Genomic DNA, 21,264 nt, shown 5'->3' with positions numbered 1-21,264 from the left:
ACAAAAATGTTAAATACATAGGTAAAGTTAAACACATGAGCAGTGATGCAAAGTTTAATCATGACATCCAAAATTAAAAATGCATATATATATGAAGAAAGATAAAATTTATAAAAACAAATGGAGATCATAATCTCTATTCAGACCTACTGGATGTAGAGTTTTTAGTTGTTGAATCCACCATACCTCTCTCTCTTTGAGTTCAAGTTCCCTATTCCCTCCTCTCCTAAGTTTAGGGATATGATCTATTATTTGGTACCTGAGTTGGCTGACGGTGTGTCCCATTTCAAGAAAATGGGAAGAAACTGGTAGGGTTTTATCTTGGCATCTAATTGAAGATTTATGCCCACTAATCCTATCTCTAATGGGGTGTGTAGTTTCCCCTACATAGCCCCTCCCACACGGGCATTTTAATAGGTAGACTACAAAGTCTGTGTCACAGGTATAGTACCCATTAATTTCCCAAATTTTTCGGTCATTGGTTTGTGCTATGTGTTTACCTTTTATCGTCGCCAGTACAGATTCTGTATTTTCACATATCGCTATTTTTATAGATAAGATTCTCAATCCTATTGCATCCAAACAAACCTCTTTTCTTGAAGATACAGTCAGCCAACTCAGGTACCAAATAATAGATCATATCCCTAAACTTAGGAGAGGAGGGAATAGGGAACTTGAACTCAAAAAGAGAGAGGTATGGTGGATTCAACAACTAAAAACTCTACATCCAGTAGGTCTGAATAGAGATTATGATCTCCATTTGTTTTTATAAATTTTATCTTTCTTCGTATATATATGCATTTTTAATTTTGGATGTCATGATTAAACTTTGCATCACTGCTCATGTGTTTAACTTTACCTATGTATTTAACATTTTTGTTTAGACTTAAAAAAAAATTATGTTTTTCTACATGTGTAATTCATTAATTGGCCTAATAGAAGGCAGTAGTAATTTCTATCAATGGTCAAAAAAAGTTCAGCCAATATGGAGTTAATATGTTTGTAATTAAGCCATCTGGCCTATTTAAAGCTGTGCTGCAGAGCAATCCATAGCATGATTAAGGGTCTGCGTTACCCGAAACGTTGCTGTCTGTTCATTTTGTCACCTTAATAAAGGTTTTTTCACTTTTAAAGAAACAGTGCTGGAGCCATTCACTTTTTTCCTTTTGGATTTACATATGAGAGGTGAGCAGGACCCTCTGGCTACTGTGCACTTTGCTAACTAACTTTGAACTGTTACTTGTGCTGGACCTATTGCTCTCTTTATATATATATATATATATATGTGTATGTGTATATATATATATATATATATATATGTGTATGTGTATATATATGTATATACAGTGGGACCTCGGTTTACAAACGACTCGGTATACGAAATTTCGGTTTACGAATTCAAAATCTTGAAAAAAATTGTCTCGGTTTAAGAATTTTTTTCGCAATACGAAACAAATGTTCCGGGTTTGCCCCTCGGTTTACGAATTTTTTTTGCAATACGAAACAAGTGTCCCGGTTTGCCCCTGCATACTGAAGTGTGGGTAGCAGTTGGAGAGGTTTTGGAGCCATTTGCAGCAAGTTGTTGAGCCTTTTGGAGCCATTTGCAGCAAGTTGTTGAGCCCTTTGGAGCCATTTGCAGCAAGTTGTGGAGCCTTTTGGAGCCATTGGAGCCATTTGCAGCAGATTTTGGAGCCTTTTGGAGCCATTGGAGCCTTTTGCAGCAGGTTTTGTAGACTTTATTTGACTTTTTCTCTCACCTCCGGAACGCATTAATTGGTTTTCAATGCATTCCTATGGGAAACCGTGTTTCGGTTTACGAATTTTTCGCAATACGAAACGTCCCAGAGAACGAATTAAATTCGTAAACCGAGGTCCCACTGTATATATATATATATATATGTGTGTGTGTGTGAGTGTATGTATGTATATATATATTTGTGTGTGTGTGTATATATATATTAATATATATATATATATATAAATATTTATTTATATAGTTAAACATGTATATGTATGTATGTCTGTTAAATCCCTTTGTCTGTCTTTTTTTTCTAACACTTAAGATCTCATATCTTTGAGCCCTTTTAATTTTTGTGCAATATTTTTTCTGAATAATTTTTATTAGGTGGTGTTATGAGTGTAACTCTATCGTGTAATGTATTTTTGATGTGTTTTGTGACACTTTTTTTTTTTCAAAAAACAGTTAACCACAGCTCTGAGGATGTGCTAACCCAACGAGCGTTAACTTCAATTGCACTCAAGTGATCACATTTACTTTCAACTTGTAATATGAGCGCAATTTAACTTGCGTAAAAACAAAGGCAAAAACCCAATATCGCTGGTGAGTGCAAACATTTGCACTCCACTCATAATCAGGCCCTTTGTGTCAGAGTTCTGACATGTCAAAATATATAGATGAAATAGCAGTATTGTTTGAGTCCGCTAGGACTATTTAAAAAAAAAAAATGATTTCTTTGGTTTCTCCCTAAAAATTACCTACAGTAGGACCTAAATATGGGCAGCATATAAAAACTTTAAGACAGCTTAGCACATGAGTAAAAAAAAAAATGCCTCAACAGTTAAAGGGTTAATAAATAGATGGAAGGAATGTACATAGTTTGGTGTATTTCCTTTACGCAAACCGCTAAAGAATTAAACATGCAGTTGTAGTTAGCTCCACAGCTGCAATTAACATTCACTCTTGAGTTGGCCACAGGTAAGTGAGTGGCAGTTAGAGCTCACTTGCGATGTCCAGCTCAGGATTGTAAATGTTTTGCTAGAGAATTTGACTACTGCACTATTGTGTCCATTTAAGCGTAAACAAATTTCTAGGGAACATTGTTTGTAAATAGAGACTCTTCAGAACAAATCTCACATGCGTCACAAGTTAGGCCACAGTGTTAATTATCTGTGTACGTTATTTATAAAATTAGTAACTGGGTTAAGCTTTAGAGTGATCAACTCATATTTATATTGTCTTGATCCCAGAGGCAGTTTCAAGTCAGGCTGAAAACACATTTCACTATTTGTTTGTTGTTGTACTTTTACAAACATTCTCACGTCATCTGACGTGTTTCACGTATGTACTGCGCAGTACATGCGTGAAACGCATCAGATGATGTAAGCATCTTGCTGACCGTTAACCGCTATTTGAGTTTTCCGCTTTTTGCTATTTACTAATAAAAGTTGAACTTTTAAGCTCTGTCCGACTTAAAGGCTTTGCATGGTATGTTCTGTGATAACGCTGATGCAACTAAGTTGAATTTAGCCAGGCGTTAATCTCTGTTTTCATATATATATATATATATATATATATATATATATATATATATATATATATATATATATATATATATATATATATATATATATATATATATATATATACACAGGTAGCCCTCAGTTTACGCCGGGGTTAGGTTCCAGAAGGAATGGTTGTAAATCGAAACTGTTGTAAATTGAAACCCAGTTTTTAATGTAAGTCAATGGGAAGTGAGGGAGATAGGTTCCAGGCCCCTCTCAAAATTGTCATAAGTAACACGTAATACATTATTTTTAAAGCTTTGAAATGAGGATTTTAAATGCTAAACAGTATTATAAACCTGATAAAATAATCACACAACACAGAATATATAATTAAACTAAGTTAAAAGAACAAAAACATTAGCTAAATAGCATTATAAACCTAATAAAATAATCACACAACACAGACTTCACTTGCATTTTTCTGCAAACAGTTCTTTCTATGCATTCCAATCTGGACTGATTTATAGACAGGAAGATCTTGTTCCTTTGAAATCTGCTCGATAGCTCAGGTCTGGTTAAACTGATTAATTTCAGCTTGCTTGGCTTTGCTGCAACACAAGCGGGCAGCTCCACCTACTGGCTATTTTAATCAATGCACTGCTTCTCAATGCCTTTCAATAGCAGTCACATCACTGGAATAAAAGGTTGTTATTCTGAAACGGTGTAAATTGAACCATTGTAAAACGAGGGCCACCTGTATATATATATATATATATATATATATATATATATATATATATATATATATATATATATATATATATATATATATATATATGTATTACTGTATTTAGATGTGTATATATGTATTTACAGACATATATACACAAATAAAAACATTAATATATATGTATACATATTTTTCATGTAGTGTATGTGCATATAACAGTATGCTATCATGTTTGCGCATATTACAGTATACGATCTGGTATGCGCATATTACAAACAAACATGTTAAAGAACATTGGAATATGAAATATTCATAATTACAAGTTGGGTTTGCGCTAATAAGAATATGTCATGGTGTTTGCGCGAGAGAGTGGATGTATATTTTTTTTCCACTTTTGTTTCTTCATTGACTTCTATGGGGGGAATACATGAACGTGCACACAATATTGTAAGATAGAATTTTTTGTGCTAGCCAGGTTACTGCTTGCGCTAAATATTTTTTTTTTAACTTGTGATACAAGCTCAACCCGACTAACGGGTGGAGCTAGTGGAGTCTTTGCGATCGCAAAAAAAATATATACTGCGCCACTAGTAATCTAGCCCATTATTGTTTGCTTAATGCAACTCACAACTTTTGATTTTTGCTCTGCCTTATAATCTTAATAATTCAAATGTTGAGCTTTTTGCTGATGAATGAGACCCTGGGTAAGCATGTTCCCTCTTCCTTAAATTGGGGTTATATGCAGTATCTGTGAGGGTAAAGCGCTCAAAGAATATGCTGAGAAATTATGTCAAGGAAACATATAAACCCAAGAATGTCCTTGATTTTCTATATTTAGTTTGGACATTATGTTGTAAACATGATAGCACTGCAAGGTTTTAAACATTTTCATGATTTTTTATGTGAGCAATTTTGCTGATAATTCAATTGCCATTAAAACTATCTATACTACTAGGTATGTTTAAAAAGAAATAGTTACATACTTGTATATACTTGAGCATTACATTCCATAGCAGTCAATGGTTTACATGTGTTCTCTGTATTTAACATTTAAAAAAAAGATGTTTATATGCATGATTAACTTGACAGTGGGTTTAGTGTATAGGAGATAAATATAAAACATATCTGAAATATTCTTGATATGTGCTCTAAGAGTAGACATTGATCACTTAATTTTAGTGGATTACATATAGTAAATGAAACCAGGCTGCATAGTACTTCAAGGATGCTTGAACAATGCTTCCAAATTAATTCCAGCTGTACGTAGAAGATCTGATGAAGCTTTTTTTCTTGTTTTTTTTCTCTATCTCAAGGAATGGAAATTTGATTCTCCATGCTGTAGTAATTGTAATACTGGTTGTATATGTAACCTAATAGTACATTTGTCTTAGAGTTGGATGTTTCAGTATACAGTTTATCAAACTTCAAGACAATATCTTGGAAGGTCACAAATGGTCAATTGAAAGTGGTCTCTGAAAAACAATTCTTAAAGCTTTGAAGTATGCTGGTTCAGCATCTCCCATCAGTAAATTTTCTGATAGCAGGTCACTACATGATATAAGGTGTAAATTATACTCCGAGTCAGCCTGATAATTATTTTTCTTTCTGTACAACTTTTATCAATATATTAAAGAAACATCACTTTAAAAGATTAAACTTATATTGTTATGTAAATATTGCTTTGATTTAAACTTTAGATTTAGCTGGAATAATTACTATTTATGTATTTATTTTGTATTTTTTTCAACTGATGGACTCTATGTATCCTCCTATTATTTAACCCCTGGCTGTCAGGGAAGTATAAAACATTTATATTTTTCTTTTGTATTATGGGTTTCCCTCAAGGTACTGGTATCTTAGTGTCTAATGTGTCTCCGTGCAAAGACAAAATTGATCAGTTAATTACTTGATAAGGGTTTTTTTTTTTTACTTTTCTCTCTCATCGGGATCCAATTTTTTGGTGAATCTAAGGAATGTGAGCTGCTTTACATTTGGATGATGCAGTAAAGCCAAATTATTTTGAACCTCAAGAATACAGTGTCCAGTTCTAGCATCCATTGCTTTAGTAACATAAAAAAGAATATTGCAAAGTTGGGCAACTACATTAATAGATGCCTTCAAATAAGTTAAACTTGAAACAAAGGGATTACAATCGTGTCCATTCATGAATTGCAATTGGAAGATAAACGAGACATAGAGAAAGTATAAAAGTATCACGAGGAATAATGTATTTATAGGTCCTAAGAATCCTTGTTATCTATACCCACCCAAAATTTCTAATATAACAGCTGGGGCTGGCTGTAATAGACAGTGTATTGCAGTTCAATAGCAGCATCGGAGCAGACAGGTAATGGCTCTGGACCGTCCAGGAATTGTATTATAGTGATTTTGTATTTCACTTTTATGGTTCTGGGAGTGGTTGGACATTCTAGGATACAGTTTTGGTTCTGCGAAAGTTTCCCCTAGGGCACAGTTGGAAAACTATGGCACGAATATTCAAGGTTACACATCTGCTGGTATTGTTTCTGTGCTTTCAGCATACTGCATGGTTTATTGGCTACAATTGTACAATTTTGTTTTATATATATATATATATATATATATATATATATATATATATATATATATATATATATATATATATATGCTATATTAGCAATTAAGTTTATGTATAAATTTAATATTTCTTTACTGTCCATTTAAATTGAAAAAGTATACCTCGAGTGCTTGATATAAGTGTCATTAAATTAAATTTCAACTATAAAAACCCCCATGTAACCTGTAATGGTTTTTGCTATTTTAATCAAATGCAAATATTTTCAAGAGAAATAATTTATTTTTGAACTTGGTACATTAAATCCAAAATATTTATTTCATGATTCAGATAGGGCATACTATAAAAACAACTTTCCAATTTACTTCTACTGTCAAATTTGCTTTATTCTTTGTTTTTATTCTTTATTGAAGGAGCAGGAATGCACTACTGGGTGTATACACTATACACTAGCTAGGTGTATATATCGAGTGAGCTAATACAAAGAGGCAAATATGTGCATCCACCAATCAAAAGCTATCTCCCAGTAGTGTATTGTGGGTACTGAGCCTACCTAGAAGGATACCTAGAATAGAAGCAAATTAGATCATAGAAGTAAATTGCAAAGTTGTTTAAAATGTCATGCTCTATCTAAATCATGAAAGTTTAATTTTGACTTTACTGTCTCTTTAACCACAATATGTCAGTTTTACTAATGCTTATGGTGTTTACCAAGTTTAGTTATAAGCCAAGCATATGTTGTGTGGTGATTATTTGTCTGGGTGACATTTAACTGTATCGATAGTAATAATATATAGTAAGTATATCAGACAAAAAATGGAATGGTAAAATGTTGTGATATACAACCTATTAATATATTCATAGGTTTTCCTTCTCAGGTATCTATTATACAGTTATAATATTGCACTTTAATTAATCCGCATGTCTCCCTTTCAGTTCCTAGTGTTCCAAGAGATGTCACTTTTAAAAGTATTGATTCTACAAGTATAACATTAGGATGGAGTAAACCAGAAATTATAAATGGTTATTTAAGAAACTACAAAATTACTCTACAACTTCTTGCTACTAAATGCAGTGATTGGGATCACCCTAAATGTATTGAGATTACTCAGGATCTTTACTCATTTGAAGATGGAAAAAATGCTGAGAAAACAATATATGGATTAAAGAAATTCAGATGGTATAGAATTCAAATTTCTGCCAGTTCGAGTGCTGGCTATAGTATTCCTTCCGCCTGGTTTCACGTTCAGACCTCCTCTGGTCGTAAGTGGAAAAAAGCTCTTATAAATCTCAGAAGATAACATTCCTAACATGTCACTTATTTAAAACTAACAAAAATAAGTATGGACTTATATTATAATTTGATTTACACTTTATTTGATTAACTTATTATTTCTTATAATAACATTATTAATTAATTATAATTTATTAATATTAATTAATTATATGACAGCAATGTTCTATTGGACGCTCTGAATTAAACAACCTCTTGTTAACTTTGTATTATAGATTGATACTTTCTGTACTGAAACAGGAACTCTATCTGCTGATGAAGGGCGAGATTACATATATACAGCGCGGGCTTCAGCACAAATGCTGAAGACCGCGCCACCTGTAATTTCACCTTGCATAATGGGGTATTACATAAACCCCGCTGGCAGTTCATAAAGTGTCGTAAGTCGGATAAACTAGCGATGTCTAGAAATGAGCGTAAATACAAATTTCTGGAGTCGCTAAAAAAATACGTTTAAATTAAGATAAAACTACAGAAAATAAAAAAGCTAAAACTACAGAAAATAAAAAAATTATCAAAAATAAAAAAATTATACCTAATCCCTATGAAAATAAAAAAGCCCCCCAAAATAAAAACACCCCCTAATGTAATACTAAACTACCAATAGCCCTTAAAAAGGCCTTTTGTAGGGCAGTGCCCTAAGTTAAACAGCTCTTTTCCCCCCTCTAACAGTAAAACCCCCCCACCCACCAAACCCCCCAAAATAAAAAAAAAACTAACACTAAAAAAACCCAAACTACCCATTGCCACTAAATGGGCATTTGTATGGGCATTGCCCTTAAAGGGCATTTAGCTCTTTTAAGAGTGCCTATAACCCTAATCTTAAAAATATTTAAAAAAATAAAAAAAAAGCTTAACTCTAACCCCCAGATAGGTACTCACGGTTCCTGAAGTCCGGCGATGAAGTCTTCTTCCAAGCGGCGACCGGTTTCTCAAGTCCGGCAATGAAGTCTTCTTCCAAGTGGGGACCTCTTCTATCTTCATCCAGGACCGCGGAACTGAAGACCGGCGGCCGTGGAACTGAAGACTGGCGACCGCGGAGCGTGGAGGATCCCCTTCATACGTTCACCGCCATACACTGAATAGTAAATTCAAGGTACGCGATTAAAAATGGCGTCCCTTGAATTCCTATTGGCTGATTTTATTCTTCAAATTCAAATCAGCCAATAGGATGACAGCTACTGAAATCCTATTGGCTGATTTGAACAGTTAATATGATTTCAGTAGCTCTCATCCTATTGGCTGATTTGAATTTGAAGAATCAAATCAGCCAATAGGAATTCAAGGGACGCCATTTTTAATTGCATACCTTAAATTTGCTATTCAGTGTACAGCGGTGATCGTAAGAAGAGGATCCTCCATGCACCATGGCTCTGCGGTCGCGGTCTTCAGTTCCGCAGTCCTGGATGAAGATAGAAGAGCTTGCCGATTGGAAGAAGACTTCACTGCCGGACTTCAGGAACCAGTCGCCGCTTGGAAGAAGACTTCACTGCCGGACTTCAGGAACAGTGAGTACCTATCTGGGGGTTAGTTAGGCGTTTTTAAAAAAAAATATATATATATATTTTTTAGATTAGGGTTATGGGCACTCTTAAAAGAGCTGTAAGCCCTTTTAAGGGCAGTAAAAGAGCTGATTGTCCTTTTAAGGACAAAGCCCATACAAATGCCCCTTTAAGGGCAATGGGTAGTTAAGGTTTTTTTAGTGTTAGGTTTTTATATTTTTGGGGGTGGGGGTTTTACTGTTAGAGGGGGGACTTAGTATTTTTTTTTAAGGAAAAGAGCTGTTTAATTTAGGGCACTGCCCTACAAAAGGCCCTTTTAAGGGCTATTGGTAGTTTAGTATTAGATTAGGGGGTGTTTTTATTTTCATAGGGGTTAGGTATAATTTTTTTATTTTTGATCATTTTGTTTTCTATTTTCTGTAATGTTAGACTTTTTTATTTTCTGTAATGTTAGCTTAATTTAAACAGTTTTTTTATTTTTAAAATAATGTTAGGTTTTTTATTTTAACTGTAATTTTAGTTTTATTTTAATTTATGTAATGGGTTAATTTAGGGGGTGTTAGGTTAGGGGGCTTAGTGATTAGTTATTTGTGTTGTGGGGTTTGGCAGTTAAAGGGTTAATAGATTTATTAGCATCATTGCGTTGTTGGGGTTTGGCGGATTAGGGGTTAATAATTTAATAGGTTTATTGCTTTGTGGGTTAATGGCGGATTAGGGGTTAATAGTTTTAATAGGTAGTTTGCGATGTTGGGGTTGGCAGATTTAGGGGTAAATACTTTTATTAGGTAGATCGTGATGTGGGTGAATTGTGGATTAGGGGTTAAAAGTTTAATTAGGCATATTGCGTTGTGGGGGGTTGTCAGTTTAGGGGTTAATATTTTTATTATTAGTTCCGATGTGGGTTTGATGGCGGATTAATATACTTTATTAGTTATTGCGGTGGGGGATTGCGGTTTACAGGTATAGATATTGCACATGCGTTAGGTGTTAGTTACTATTTTCAGGGAGTTACAGTGCTCACATACTCAGGGCAAGGCTTGCTGCGCCTGCCTATGTGTGGCAAGGTGAAAATGGAGTAACATTTTTCAATTTTCGCTGCGCAAGTCCTTGCGCTGAATATGTGATACCTATTTGCGACACGATTCTATGTTAGCTTATGGGAGAAAAAATAGTGGCCGACGGGTGAAATATACGTTCCGCATTTATATGCTGCGCCGTATATGTAATACCACAATCGCATAAAAACCGTTGGCACCGGCTTTTGCGGGTGACACCACATATATAATGGAGCCCCTAGTTGTCATTTTATTATTTATGGTCAAAAAAGGCCTGTTGTGCCTGTCTGAGTAGCTTTGCACACAGTCGTTTGTGAATGTTTTTCAAGTATTTACTATATTTAATAGGGGTTGTGTACTTATATTCTGAGTAATATTTACAGGATAAGATAAGGGTGCTTATGGTGAGTTTATTGGAACCAAAGAGGCAGAGGCTGGAAAAAGTTTGGGGACCAATGCTGGTTCTGAACCATGAAAGCTTAATTTTCACTTTTATGAAAAAATTGTATTAGAACATTAGATATCATTAATATTGAATACATTAGCCATTATGTTTTACTTTGGTCTTGACCATCCATGTATCTTTTGCTTGAAGACCTGTGAAATCGACTCTGAAAATCCGGCTGAAAAGCCTGCAAGCCGCCTGTTTCTCTAGTTTTTCACATCTTTAACCAGAGTTTCCAGTTATGTATTGAAGACCTAACTGTTTTCACATGGCTCTTGCAATAAATTGGAATGGAACAGAGAAGGGCTTAAAAAAATGACACAAAGTGATATAGTAAGGTGGGGAGATGGATCTCATAAAATTATTGTATAGCTCTGAAAATGGAAATAACCACTTTAATAAAACAGGGATAGAGACACATAGAATGACATAAAGTCATACGATTACATTTTTTTATTCCTAAGCAATACAATACTGGTTGTTTTTTTTATCTGAATCATTGGGTTACTAACACTGACAGTTGATAGATAGATAGATAGATAGATAGATAGATAGATAGATAGATAAATAGATAGATCAATAGATAGATCACTGTTTCCTGATTCGAAATTGTGTAAAACAAAAACAATCTGCAATTCCTAAGTAAACCCACTTTGTAGTTAAAGAATTTGAGAATGTTTCTTTCTGTAGAATGTTGAAATACTCAGTGAAGCTAGACCAGTGTATTGCAGCTTCATGCTGTTGTAGAGCTTATAAAAATGCATCAGAAAGATAGTGGCCACGAGATACATTAATTCGTATTATCCTTGTGTCAATGTCAATTTGATTAATCTGGTATACATGGAAAGATTTAAAAATGCAGAAAAGACAATCACAGCTTTAACCAAGATGTTTACTTAAGAAAGTCATTCAGTTCTATACTCTTGAGTTATAGCAAGCTTGATTTCCTGTGTTTCATTCCAAGTATTAAACCTAAATGATGGGTTATCCAGATTTTCTGCTGAGAGCACTTTACAGCTACCTTAGTATCAGAACACAGATGGATGGCAAGGATGACCCTGACCTGCATAAGACCCACATTCCCTTGCAAGGATAGAGGCATGTTAATCAGGAAATGATGGTTGTTAGTTACAGAAAATGCATTATTGTAGAAACCTGTAGAACGGAAGTGATTGGATTAGGAGAGAAAAAAGATGGTTCATCCATAGTTAGTAAGCTGTTTTAATCAAATGGAGTTATATGATACCCTTCTCAAAATTATTGTAAAAGCAGAATCAAAATGTACTTTTTTCTGTCTTTTACATATTTTAGTCTTTCTTAAAGGGACATTCTAGTCAAAATTTAATAGAAGCATTTTTGCAATATACTTATATTACCCAGAATTCTTCTAGTAAAAGTTGATTGTGTCTCAGCAGTGGCTCTTTGGAACCGATGCTTATTCTTATTTCAGTTTTGACTAGAATTTTCATTTACATGTTATTATTTTATTACTATGCTGATATTCTTATAGATAAATGTCTAAACTGACGACAAGTAGTAATAATTCAATATGGACTTAATGAAAATGCAAATGATTGTTTAGTAGCCTAAATATCCTCTGTTATCAGAGCTAAACAGATTTTTTACTTACTTTGTTCTCTGCCATGTAAAGGACCCGTGGTGTCCAAAGAGGCTGATATACAGATATAGCACTCTGTTTAAAGGGCATGGAAAGCATAGCCGTTTGATGAAAAAAGTAAATCAAAATGTGTTATATGCAATTAGAAAATGTAGTCTGACCTTATGCCAATAAAACAAACAGCAGTTACTGCTTTATCTCTAGTACGCTTTAACTAAATGTGTGTCAGTGGTTTTAAAGTAAAAACTGCCGAGTAAACATGACCAGCGTGTCTGGATTATAGAAATTATCAAAATAGTATCACTGTAGACACCTTGAAAATAAACTCTATAAATAGATTTTTTTTTCCCTCTCAAATGTTATAATGTATAATATATCATTTTATTTCCAGTGGCCACGACTTTCTACCAACTTTAGTGGAGTGCTTATCAATTATTCCTAACAAACTAACCTATGTCTACTTGCCTTTTAAAGTAAGCGTACTTTATGTAAATTGCAAAAATGAATAAATTATTAATTTGCTATTTGATGTTTTGAACAGCTGCAGATGGACCTCCAGAAAATGTGACAGTGAGAGCCACATCCCCTTATAGCATTAATATAAGCTGGGATGAACCCACAATCATCACAGGCCCAACATCCTTCATAATTAATGTTTCTTCAGTAAGTACATTTATATTTCAAAACTACTGTCGGATTTACTGGATGTGCATGTGTATTGCTTGGTAATCTAAATATAGAAATTTGTCTGGGACATTAAAGGTACACTCTAGTCAAAATGTAAACATTCAGGAGTCAGATAAGGCATGCAATTTTAAACAAATTTCCAATTTTGTTTTTGTCATCAAATTTGCTTTGTGCTCTTGGTATTCTTAGTTGAAAACTAAACCTAGGTAGGTGCATATGCTATTCTCTAAGCCCTTGAAAGGCTGTCTCTTATCTTAGTAAGTTTTGAAAGTTTTTGACAGCTAGTCAGCTCTAGTCCATGTGTGCCATATAAATAGCATTGTGCTCACTCTGTGGAGTCAGCACTGATTTAGCTAAAATGCAAGTCTGTCAAAAGATCTGAAGTAGGAGGGCAGTCTGCAGAGGCTAAACTGGGGAATGGGTAATAAAAAGATTATCTATCTTTTTTTAAACAATAAAAAATAATAATAATAATAATAATAAAGTTTTTGAAAAAACACTTCTCATATTCATTGGTGTAACTTCCTCAATTCAAAAGTTTCTGCATGGGTTGGTAAACACATAATCACGATGAGCAGTGGTATTCATGTTACAAACTGCTTCCAGTGTCAATATTTCAGCATTACATTATTTTCTCAGGCTACTTGTCTGTTGCACCACCAGCTCTTTTTCGTTTCTCCATCATGTTTATATGCCTCTCTAGCATACTGCATCCTTTTGGTTTATTTACTCTTAAAGGAACAGTCTACTCTAAATTGTTATTGTTTAATAAGATAGATAATTCCCTTTATTACCCATTCCCCAGTTTTGCATAACCAACATGGTTATATTAATATACTTTTTACCTCTTTGATAACCTTGCATCTAAACCTCTGCAGACTGCCCCATTATCTCAGTGCTATTTACATAATTGCATTTTAGACAATTAGAGCTGACTCATGAATAACTCCATGAGAGTGGGCACAATGTTTTCTATAGGGCACACATTAACTAGTATTGTATATTTGTGAAAAGCTATATATATGCATGAGATAAAGGCAGCCTGCATGGGCTTAGAGACAGGCAGAGATTTAGAGGTTTAAATGTTATAAAGTATATTAATTTAAGAATGTTGGTTGTGCAAAGCTGGGAAATGGGTTTATCTATCTTTTTAAACAACAAACAATTTGGAATAAACTGTCCCTTTAAGAAAATCTTGACAAGCATTTGCAATATGACTCACAAAATTCACAGCTATTTAATAACATTTCCTTCTAGTCCTGAAAGCATGTGTAGTCAAATGACGTGTAAGAGCAGAATATTAACGCATCCATAACTGTAATCTACAATGTTCTTTCAACATCTGTTTTTCTACAAAAACCTAAAGGACAAGTTCATTTTGCTGGGCAGCTTGCAGTAGAACATATGAGAAGATGATTATAATATGTAAAAAATGGTAACTGAGTTCTGATGCACTGACCCTTCCTGGTGCCATTAATTCATCATAATATTTATGGAGTTTTACAACTACAAATCGAGCGGAATCTTTCTTATGTGCCTTGGCCGGCATTAACTTGTTTAGATTTCTCATGCAGCTTACAATTCTTCACCCAAATTGACTGCAACATAGGTTCTTCCATGACTGTAATACAACCACACCAGTTATTTCCATTTTCCGCCTAATATTCTTCTGTCATTTTTGCTGCTTAACATAACATTTTTATATAATTGACAAAATCTTATATCGCTCTACATAATTTTCTTTAATGCATTTTTAAATATCTTTTCACAAATCCCTAAGCACATTCCTTGTTTAATTGCCTCCTTACAGCCAGCAACCATCCCCCAAGATCACATAATCACTTTTACACCCTTTAGTTTATCCTTCCATCTGAGGTTTTGTTTTACTCTCTAATTATCCTCTTTCAGTCCTCATTTTCCACCAACTCAGTGGCAAAACTTCCACTCACTTAATCCCTGTTAGACATTTCTTAAACGTAGCATCTACCCTATAATTGATTCTTGAAACATGGCAAACCAATAGCTATCTCTTTTTTTGTTTACATAAAAATATAAATGCAATGAATCTCCTGAGAAGCATTATGCATAAATCTAATTGTACAGTGGGGTCAAAACAGAGAGTTTGACTAAAAAAGATGCACTTGGAAAGCCCTTCCGTCTCCCCTTATATTAAGGACATCCTGTTATGAGGAATAATGAGTTTGGTATTGGTTTAAAACATAACTTTTAATACAATTATAAATAATACAATAAAATGTGTGAAGTTAAAAACACAAATAGGATTCAAACTTGCATGATCACAATTATGTGGAGGTACTGCAGGTGGTTAGGTGATCACTTTGGGAAGGTATCAGTGTAATTTCCCAAAACTGAGTAAATATGGGATAAACTGTGATTCCTGAAACTTAATAAATTTAGGATGAAGGGTTGATCAACATAAAGCCTTTCACAGTTTTATCTGGATACTCTATCTTGGTAATAGTGTGGTGTAGTGTTCCCGTTGGGACCAAAAAATGATCCAGGTTGGGCGTCAATTATATTGTTTATTGTTGAACAATTCTGTATGCACTTGTATGGTATAAACCAGTTGGATTTGAATGTAGAGATCAAAGTGTCATATAAACACTGACGTAAAGACAGTGCACACACTTCAGGCAAATAGTATGTATCATTATATGTTAATGTTCAACATTATATCTGTTCATAGAGTAATTCTAAACTAGTAAACTAGAGTTTCTGAGTCGTGAATGTTGCGATATTGCTGTTTAATTTTGAGTGGTTGAATTCTTTTTGTGTAAAGCTCAAAATTGCGTAAATACAGTAAAAGACATTACTGCGTTATTTAAGTAGTTTTAGAAATCACATAAAATATGTATACAAGTGCAAATGTGATGAGGTCTTATTATTTGCTTTGCCCTCAGTATCAGTTGATTTCACTGGTGCGTGATTGAATATAGTATACCGATCTTATTATTTCAACATAAATTGGTATACACATCACCATATATGTATACTTCAACCTTTAAATGATGGAGTATCGTTAAGTAGCTATACTTAGCGTTAATATATCTAGGTAAAAAATAATCACATATGGGTTTGTCACAAAATAATTTTGAACAGATATTATTTTAACCACTTAAGTTTTATCATGTTGATATCCTTTATTAGTTGGCTTTTGGTCTCCTAATATGTTCCGAATCTGTTTATTTTTATTACTTGTTAGCACAAAATCAATATCATACTTTGTCGCTGTGCACCACTGTGTCTACTAGTAATCTGTTGGGAGCGAATGAAATAAGTGACTAGATCAGTTTATGGTTACTTCGGTTATATTATTGCACATTTTTTCTTGGCGTGATCTGTAGTAATGGCTGCCTGCATGTATATTGGCAGGCTCTAACCCATTAATTATTCAAGTTATTCTATGTGCACACCGTGGGGATATGATTCTTTAAGTAATGTGCTTTAAATAAAGATGGATTCTATCGTTACATAGTTTAATACACCACAATTTCCCAAATAATTTTAGCTCTATTGTAGCGAGTATTTTATTGTATAACTCACCCTGTTTGTATGGTTCCACTTTAAAATAATAATGTATAGCGTGACTGCTGTAATGGTGTTCCGCTATAAAGTGAAATATTAACTCTTACAATTTTACCAAGTGCAGGTTTGGAAAAATTATTTTAAGTAAGTATTAGCATTGAATCCTATTGCTAACTTAAAAAGATAAGATGTTGGACATTCAACAACCCTCCCTTGATATGTTTCGCCGTTTGAATTACATCTTTCTCAAAAGGTGACATGCGCCGGCATCTGCGGGTGTTTGTTACCTTTGCTCCGCCCTTCTTCAATCCTAACCCAATCAGAGCAATTCAAGGTTAGATTGACACAAGGCTTGTAGTAATGTCATTGCTTGACCGGAGGACCTATCACCGATCAGTGTTCGAATAAAAGCAGATGTAATCCATATCCACACATGAATTTGACATTGTTGTCATAGCTATATACTATATTGGTATGACAACAAGGAAATTACATACCAGAATCATGGAACACCTCCAAAATATCCGTAATGCTCCCAAGGATCTGGCTAAAGTTAAAAATTACATCCGTAGCTTTACATTTTTTCAGACATCATCAATCCAAAACATCAGAGCTAAAATGCTATGGCATACAAAAAAGTGTCATTGGGATTAAGAGGAGGAGACCTTGAGAACGCACTATTGAAAGCAGAGACAAGATGGATTTACCTTATGGATAGTGTACATCCTAAAGGTCTAAATGAACAGAATAATTATTCCATGTTCATATGAGTATTTTACTACACCAGATACCAATCAAAATGAACTGTAAACAATATCTAATTGAAGTTCATTTGCTTGTGTCAGATACTCAATTCAGTTCAACCAGAAGTTTGGACTCAATGCAAAATAATATACATCCCTATTGTAAAAATTCAATTTTGCTTTTTAGTATTTTACATAAATGCTGTATACCTTCATAAGGGAACTTTAGAATTTAATAGATCACTATGATAATATTTAATTGTACCTTTTAGCTCACTATCACCTTGATTACAAGTTTTGCGCTATAAAGGGTGCGAAACGAACGCAAGTTATTTCACCCTCCATAGAGCTGCCATTACAAAAAAGTTTCCTTGTCCGTGCGATATGGTGGTGATAAGCTCCATACCGCACAAAATCCAAGGGCTGAAAATACGTGCTTGTGCACACTTTCCACATAGACATCAATGGGGAGAGCATGTTAGAAAAAAACTAACACCTGAAGCGCGGAATGAAAAGCTCTGTAACGCAACCCCATTGATGTCTATGAGGAAAAAAACTATACGTTTAAACCGCAAGCCTAAACACCCCTAATCCGCCTCTCCCGACATCGCCGACACGGAAATAAAGTTATTAAAGGGACAGTACACTGTAAAATAGTTTTTATATGAATGTATTTTCAATGACTTGTTATACCAGATGCAGAGTATAAAATTTATGAGAAATTGCATTTTTCGGTTTATTTGTGTATATGAAGTAGCTGGTTTTGTGCTTTTGAACCACAGCCTATTACAATGGGTGGAGTTTCAGGTAATATATCTCATTATGTTATCACCTTTTATGTACACAGACTTGCTCCCTTATCTTATATTTGTCTAGAAAACTAAAGCTCAATACATAGAGAGAACAATGAAAAATGATCATTTTATTACTTAACTATCCGGCCCCCACAGAGAGTGAAATCTCTTCTGCTGGCTGTGTTTACTTAGGCTATTCAATAGCCTGTACTCCAGTATAGAAACTTTCAGAATAGGTTGGGATACCAGTGGGTAAATCAGCTATTTCAAATGCCAAAATAGGGGTAAAGGAGCTACTTGTAAACAATTTAAAACACTCCAACAGCTAAAACGAATCATTGGGAACAATTTAAAGGGGGGACATTTTTTGGGGTGAACTGTCCCTTTAACTCCAGCATCCAGCATCGCCACCACTAATAAGTTATTAACCCCTATTCCACTGCTCCGCGACATTGCCGCTACTATAATAAAGTTATTAACCTCTATTCCCCCACACCCCACACCCCAACAACACGACACTATAATAAAGCTATTAACCCTTATTCCGCCGCTCCTCAACATTGCTGCCACTAAATAAAGTTATTAACCTGTAAACCTCTGGCCTCCCACATCACCCCCACTAAATAAACCTATTAACCCCGAAACCGCCAGCCCCCCTCATCGCAAAAAACTAAATTAAACTATTAACCCCTAAACCTATCAACCTCCTAACTTTAATTTAAAATTACAATATCCCTATCTTAAAATAAATAAAAATTTACCTGTGAAATAAAAAAAAACTAAGTTTAATTTAACAATTAATCTAACATAACTATTATACTAAACTTAAAATAACTACCAATTAAATAAACTAAATTACACATTAAAAAACCTAACACTACTAAGAAAATGTAATTCTAAAATTACAAAAAAACAACAAACACTAAATTAAAATAAATAACAAACAGTAAATTACAAAAAATAACAAACAACATTATCCAAAATAAAACCAATTACGCCTAATCTAATAGCCCTATAAAAATAAAAAGCCCCCCAAAATAAAAAAATCCCCAGTCTATAATAAACTACCAATAGCCCTTAAAAGGGCCTTTTGTAGGGCATTGCCCTAAATAAATTAGCTCTGTTACCTGTAAAAAAATACAAAGACCCCCCCAACAGTAAAACTCACCACCTAACTAACCCCCCAAAATAAAAAAACTAACTCTAACAAAAACCTAAGCTACCCATTGCCCTGAAAAGGGCATTTGTATGGGCATTGCCCTTAAAAGGGCATTTAGCTCTTTTGCATTGCCCTGAAAAGGGCATTTAGCTCTTTTAAAAAAGTCTAAACCCTAATCTAAAAAAAACCCTCCCAAAAATGTTTTAAAAAAACCTAATACTAACCTCCGATGATCCACTTACAGTTTCTGAAGTCCGGCGAGGTGGCGAGGTCTTCATTCATCCTGGAGGCGTCTTCTATCTTCATCCAGACGGCATCTTCTATCTTCATCCCGTTGGTGTCTTCTATCTTCATCCTGGCGGCGCGGGCCCATCCTTGAAGACATCCGGCGTGGAGCGTCCTCTTCATACGATCACCGCCGTACAGTGAATCTTCAATGCAAGGGAGCCTCTGAAATCCTATTGGCTGTTTAATTCAGCCAATAGGATGAGAGCTACTGAAATTCTATTGGCTGATTTGAAAAGCCAATAGAATTTCAGTAGCTCTCATCATATTTGCTGATTTGAATTTCAAAAATGAAATCAGCCAAAAAGAATGCAAGGGACGCCAATTTGAAAAGGCTCCCTTGCATTGAAGATTCAGTGTACGGCAGTGACCGTATGAAGAGGACGCTCCGCGCCGGATGTCTTCAAGGATGGGCCCGCGCCGCCAGGATGAAGGTTGAAGACACCAACGGGATGAAGATAGAAGATGCCTTAACACTAAACTCATAATTTAGGTGTACTTGTTTTATCACTTATTTCATTTTATTATCACACACTTTTTCTCATATTTAATTCACCATATGATTTCAATTATACTTTCACATCAAGTATTCATCACCAGAACCAACAAATAATTCACTTCTGTATCCACATGCCTCATCATCATTAGTGCAAGTACTCCATGGACTCTTTTCACTTCGTTTTTAACTATAAAGTCTTATGATAATATTCTCACATCATTATAAATCTCAAAGTTTATTGAGTTTATTTCTAATCTTTCATTTGTCACATTGGGTACTACACGTATTACCACATAATTCACCCAACATTTTTCTTCAACCCTTCTAGTTTTTGTTTAAAGTAAACACTCCATATATATGTATTCCCTTTTTGAAACACCACTTTAAGAACCCCGGTAGTTGACTCACAAAAAAATTGTTACACCTAAATAATGTTAATATTATTCAGATCATGCTCTTAATTCACCATTTTTATAACTTTTGATTTTTATATTAGAACCAGGTAGGTTAGAAATATTTTAGAGTATACTTTAACTATCTCATCTCTTTACAATACATTCAAATAATGATTTATGCACAGTATATTATAACAATAATTACTGTCACAAGTATATTATACTCATTGATATGATAATATAAACTATATTATAATCATATAACTGATCCATCTTTATATATGGAACTCCGGATGTTAACCAAGATGTATTATCACAAAGTGTTGTAATCTAGGTAAATATTATGCCTTCTTATATAAAGAATAAGATGCATCTAAAGAAGCTATTAAAGCGCAATACGAACACTTAATAATTTAATACAAACACCCAGCTTATGTGAATATATAATCACATATATCGTTACTGTATATGTCAAATTCATGGGTGGATATGGATTACATCTGCTTTCATTCGAACACTGATTGGTGATAGATCCTCCGGTCAAGCAATGACATCACTAGAAGACTTGTGTCAATCTAACCTTGAATTGCTCTGATTGGGTTAGGATTGAAGAAGGACGGAGCAAAGGTAACAAACACCCGCAGACGCCAGCGTGCGTCATCTTTTGAGACATGTCAAGTGAGGGTTGTTGAATGTCCAACACCTTATCTTT

The 21,264-nt window shown here is 34.3% G+C and overlaps 1 protein-coding gene across 1 annotated transcript in view; it reads left to right on the top strand.

Annotated features, from left to right (window-relative positions):
- Nucleotides 1-21,264, top strand: part of PTPRQ (protein tyrosine phosphatase receptor type Q) — a 538,955-nt gene that overhangs the window by 365,003 nt on the left and 152,688 nt on the right. Inside the window, 2 exon segments of the mRNA XM_053719240.1 lie at nt 7,467-7,793; nt 12,986-13,107. Coding sequence (XP_053575215.1) covers nt 7,467-7,793; nt 12,986-13,107 — 449 coding nt within the window.

Source organism: Bombina bombina, chromosome 6 (assembly GCF_027579735.1).
Source record: "Bombina bombina isolate aBomBom1 chromosome 6, aBomBom1.pri, whole genome shotgun sequence".
Taxonomy (NCBI): domain Eukaryota; kingdom Metazoa; phylum Chordata; class Amphibia; order Anura; family Bombinatoridae; genus Bombina; species Bombina bombina.
This window is presented reverse-complemented; position numbering and strand designations above follow the sequence as displayed.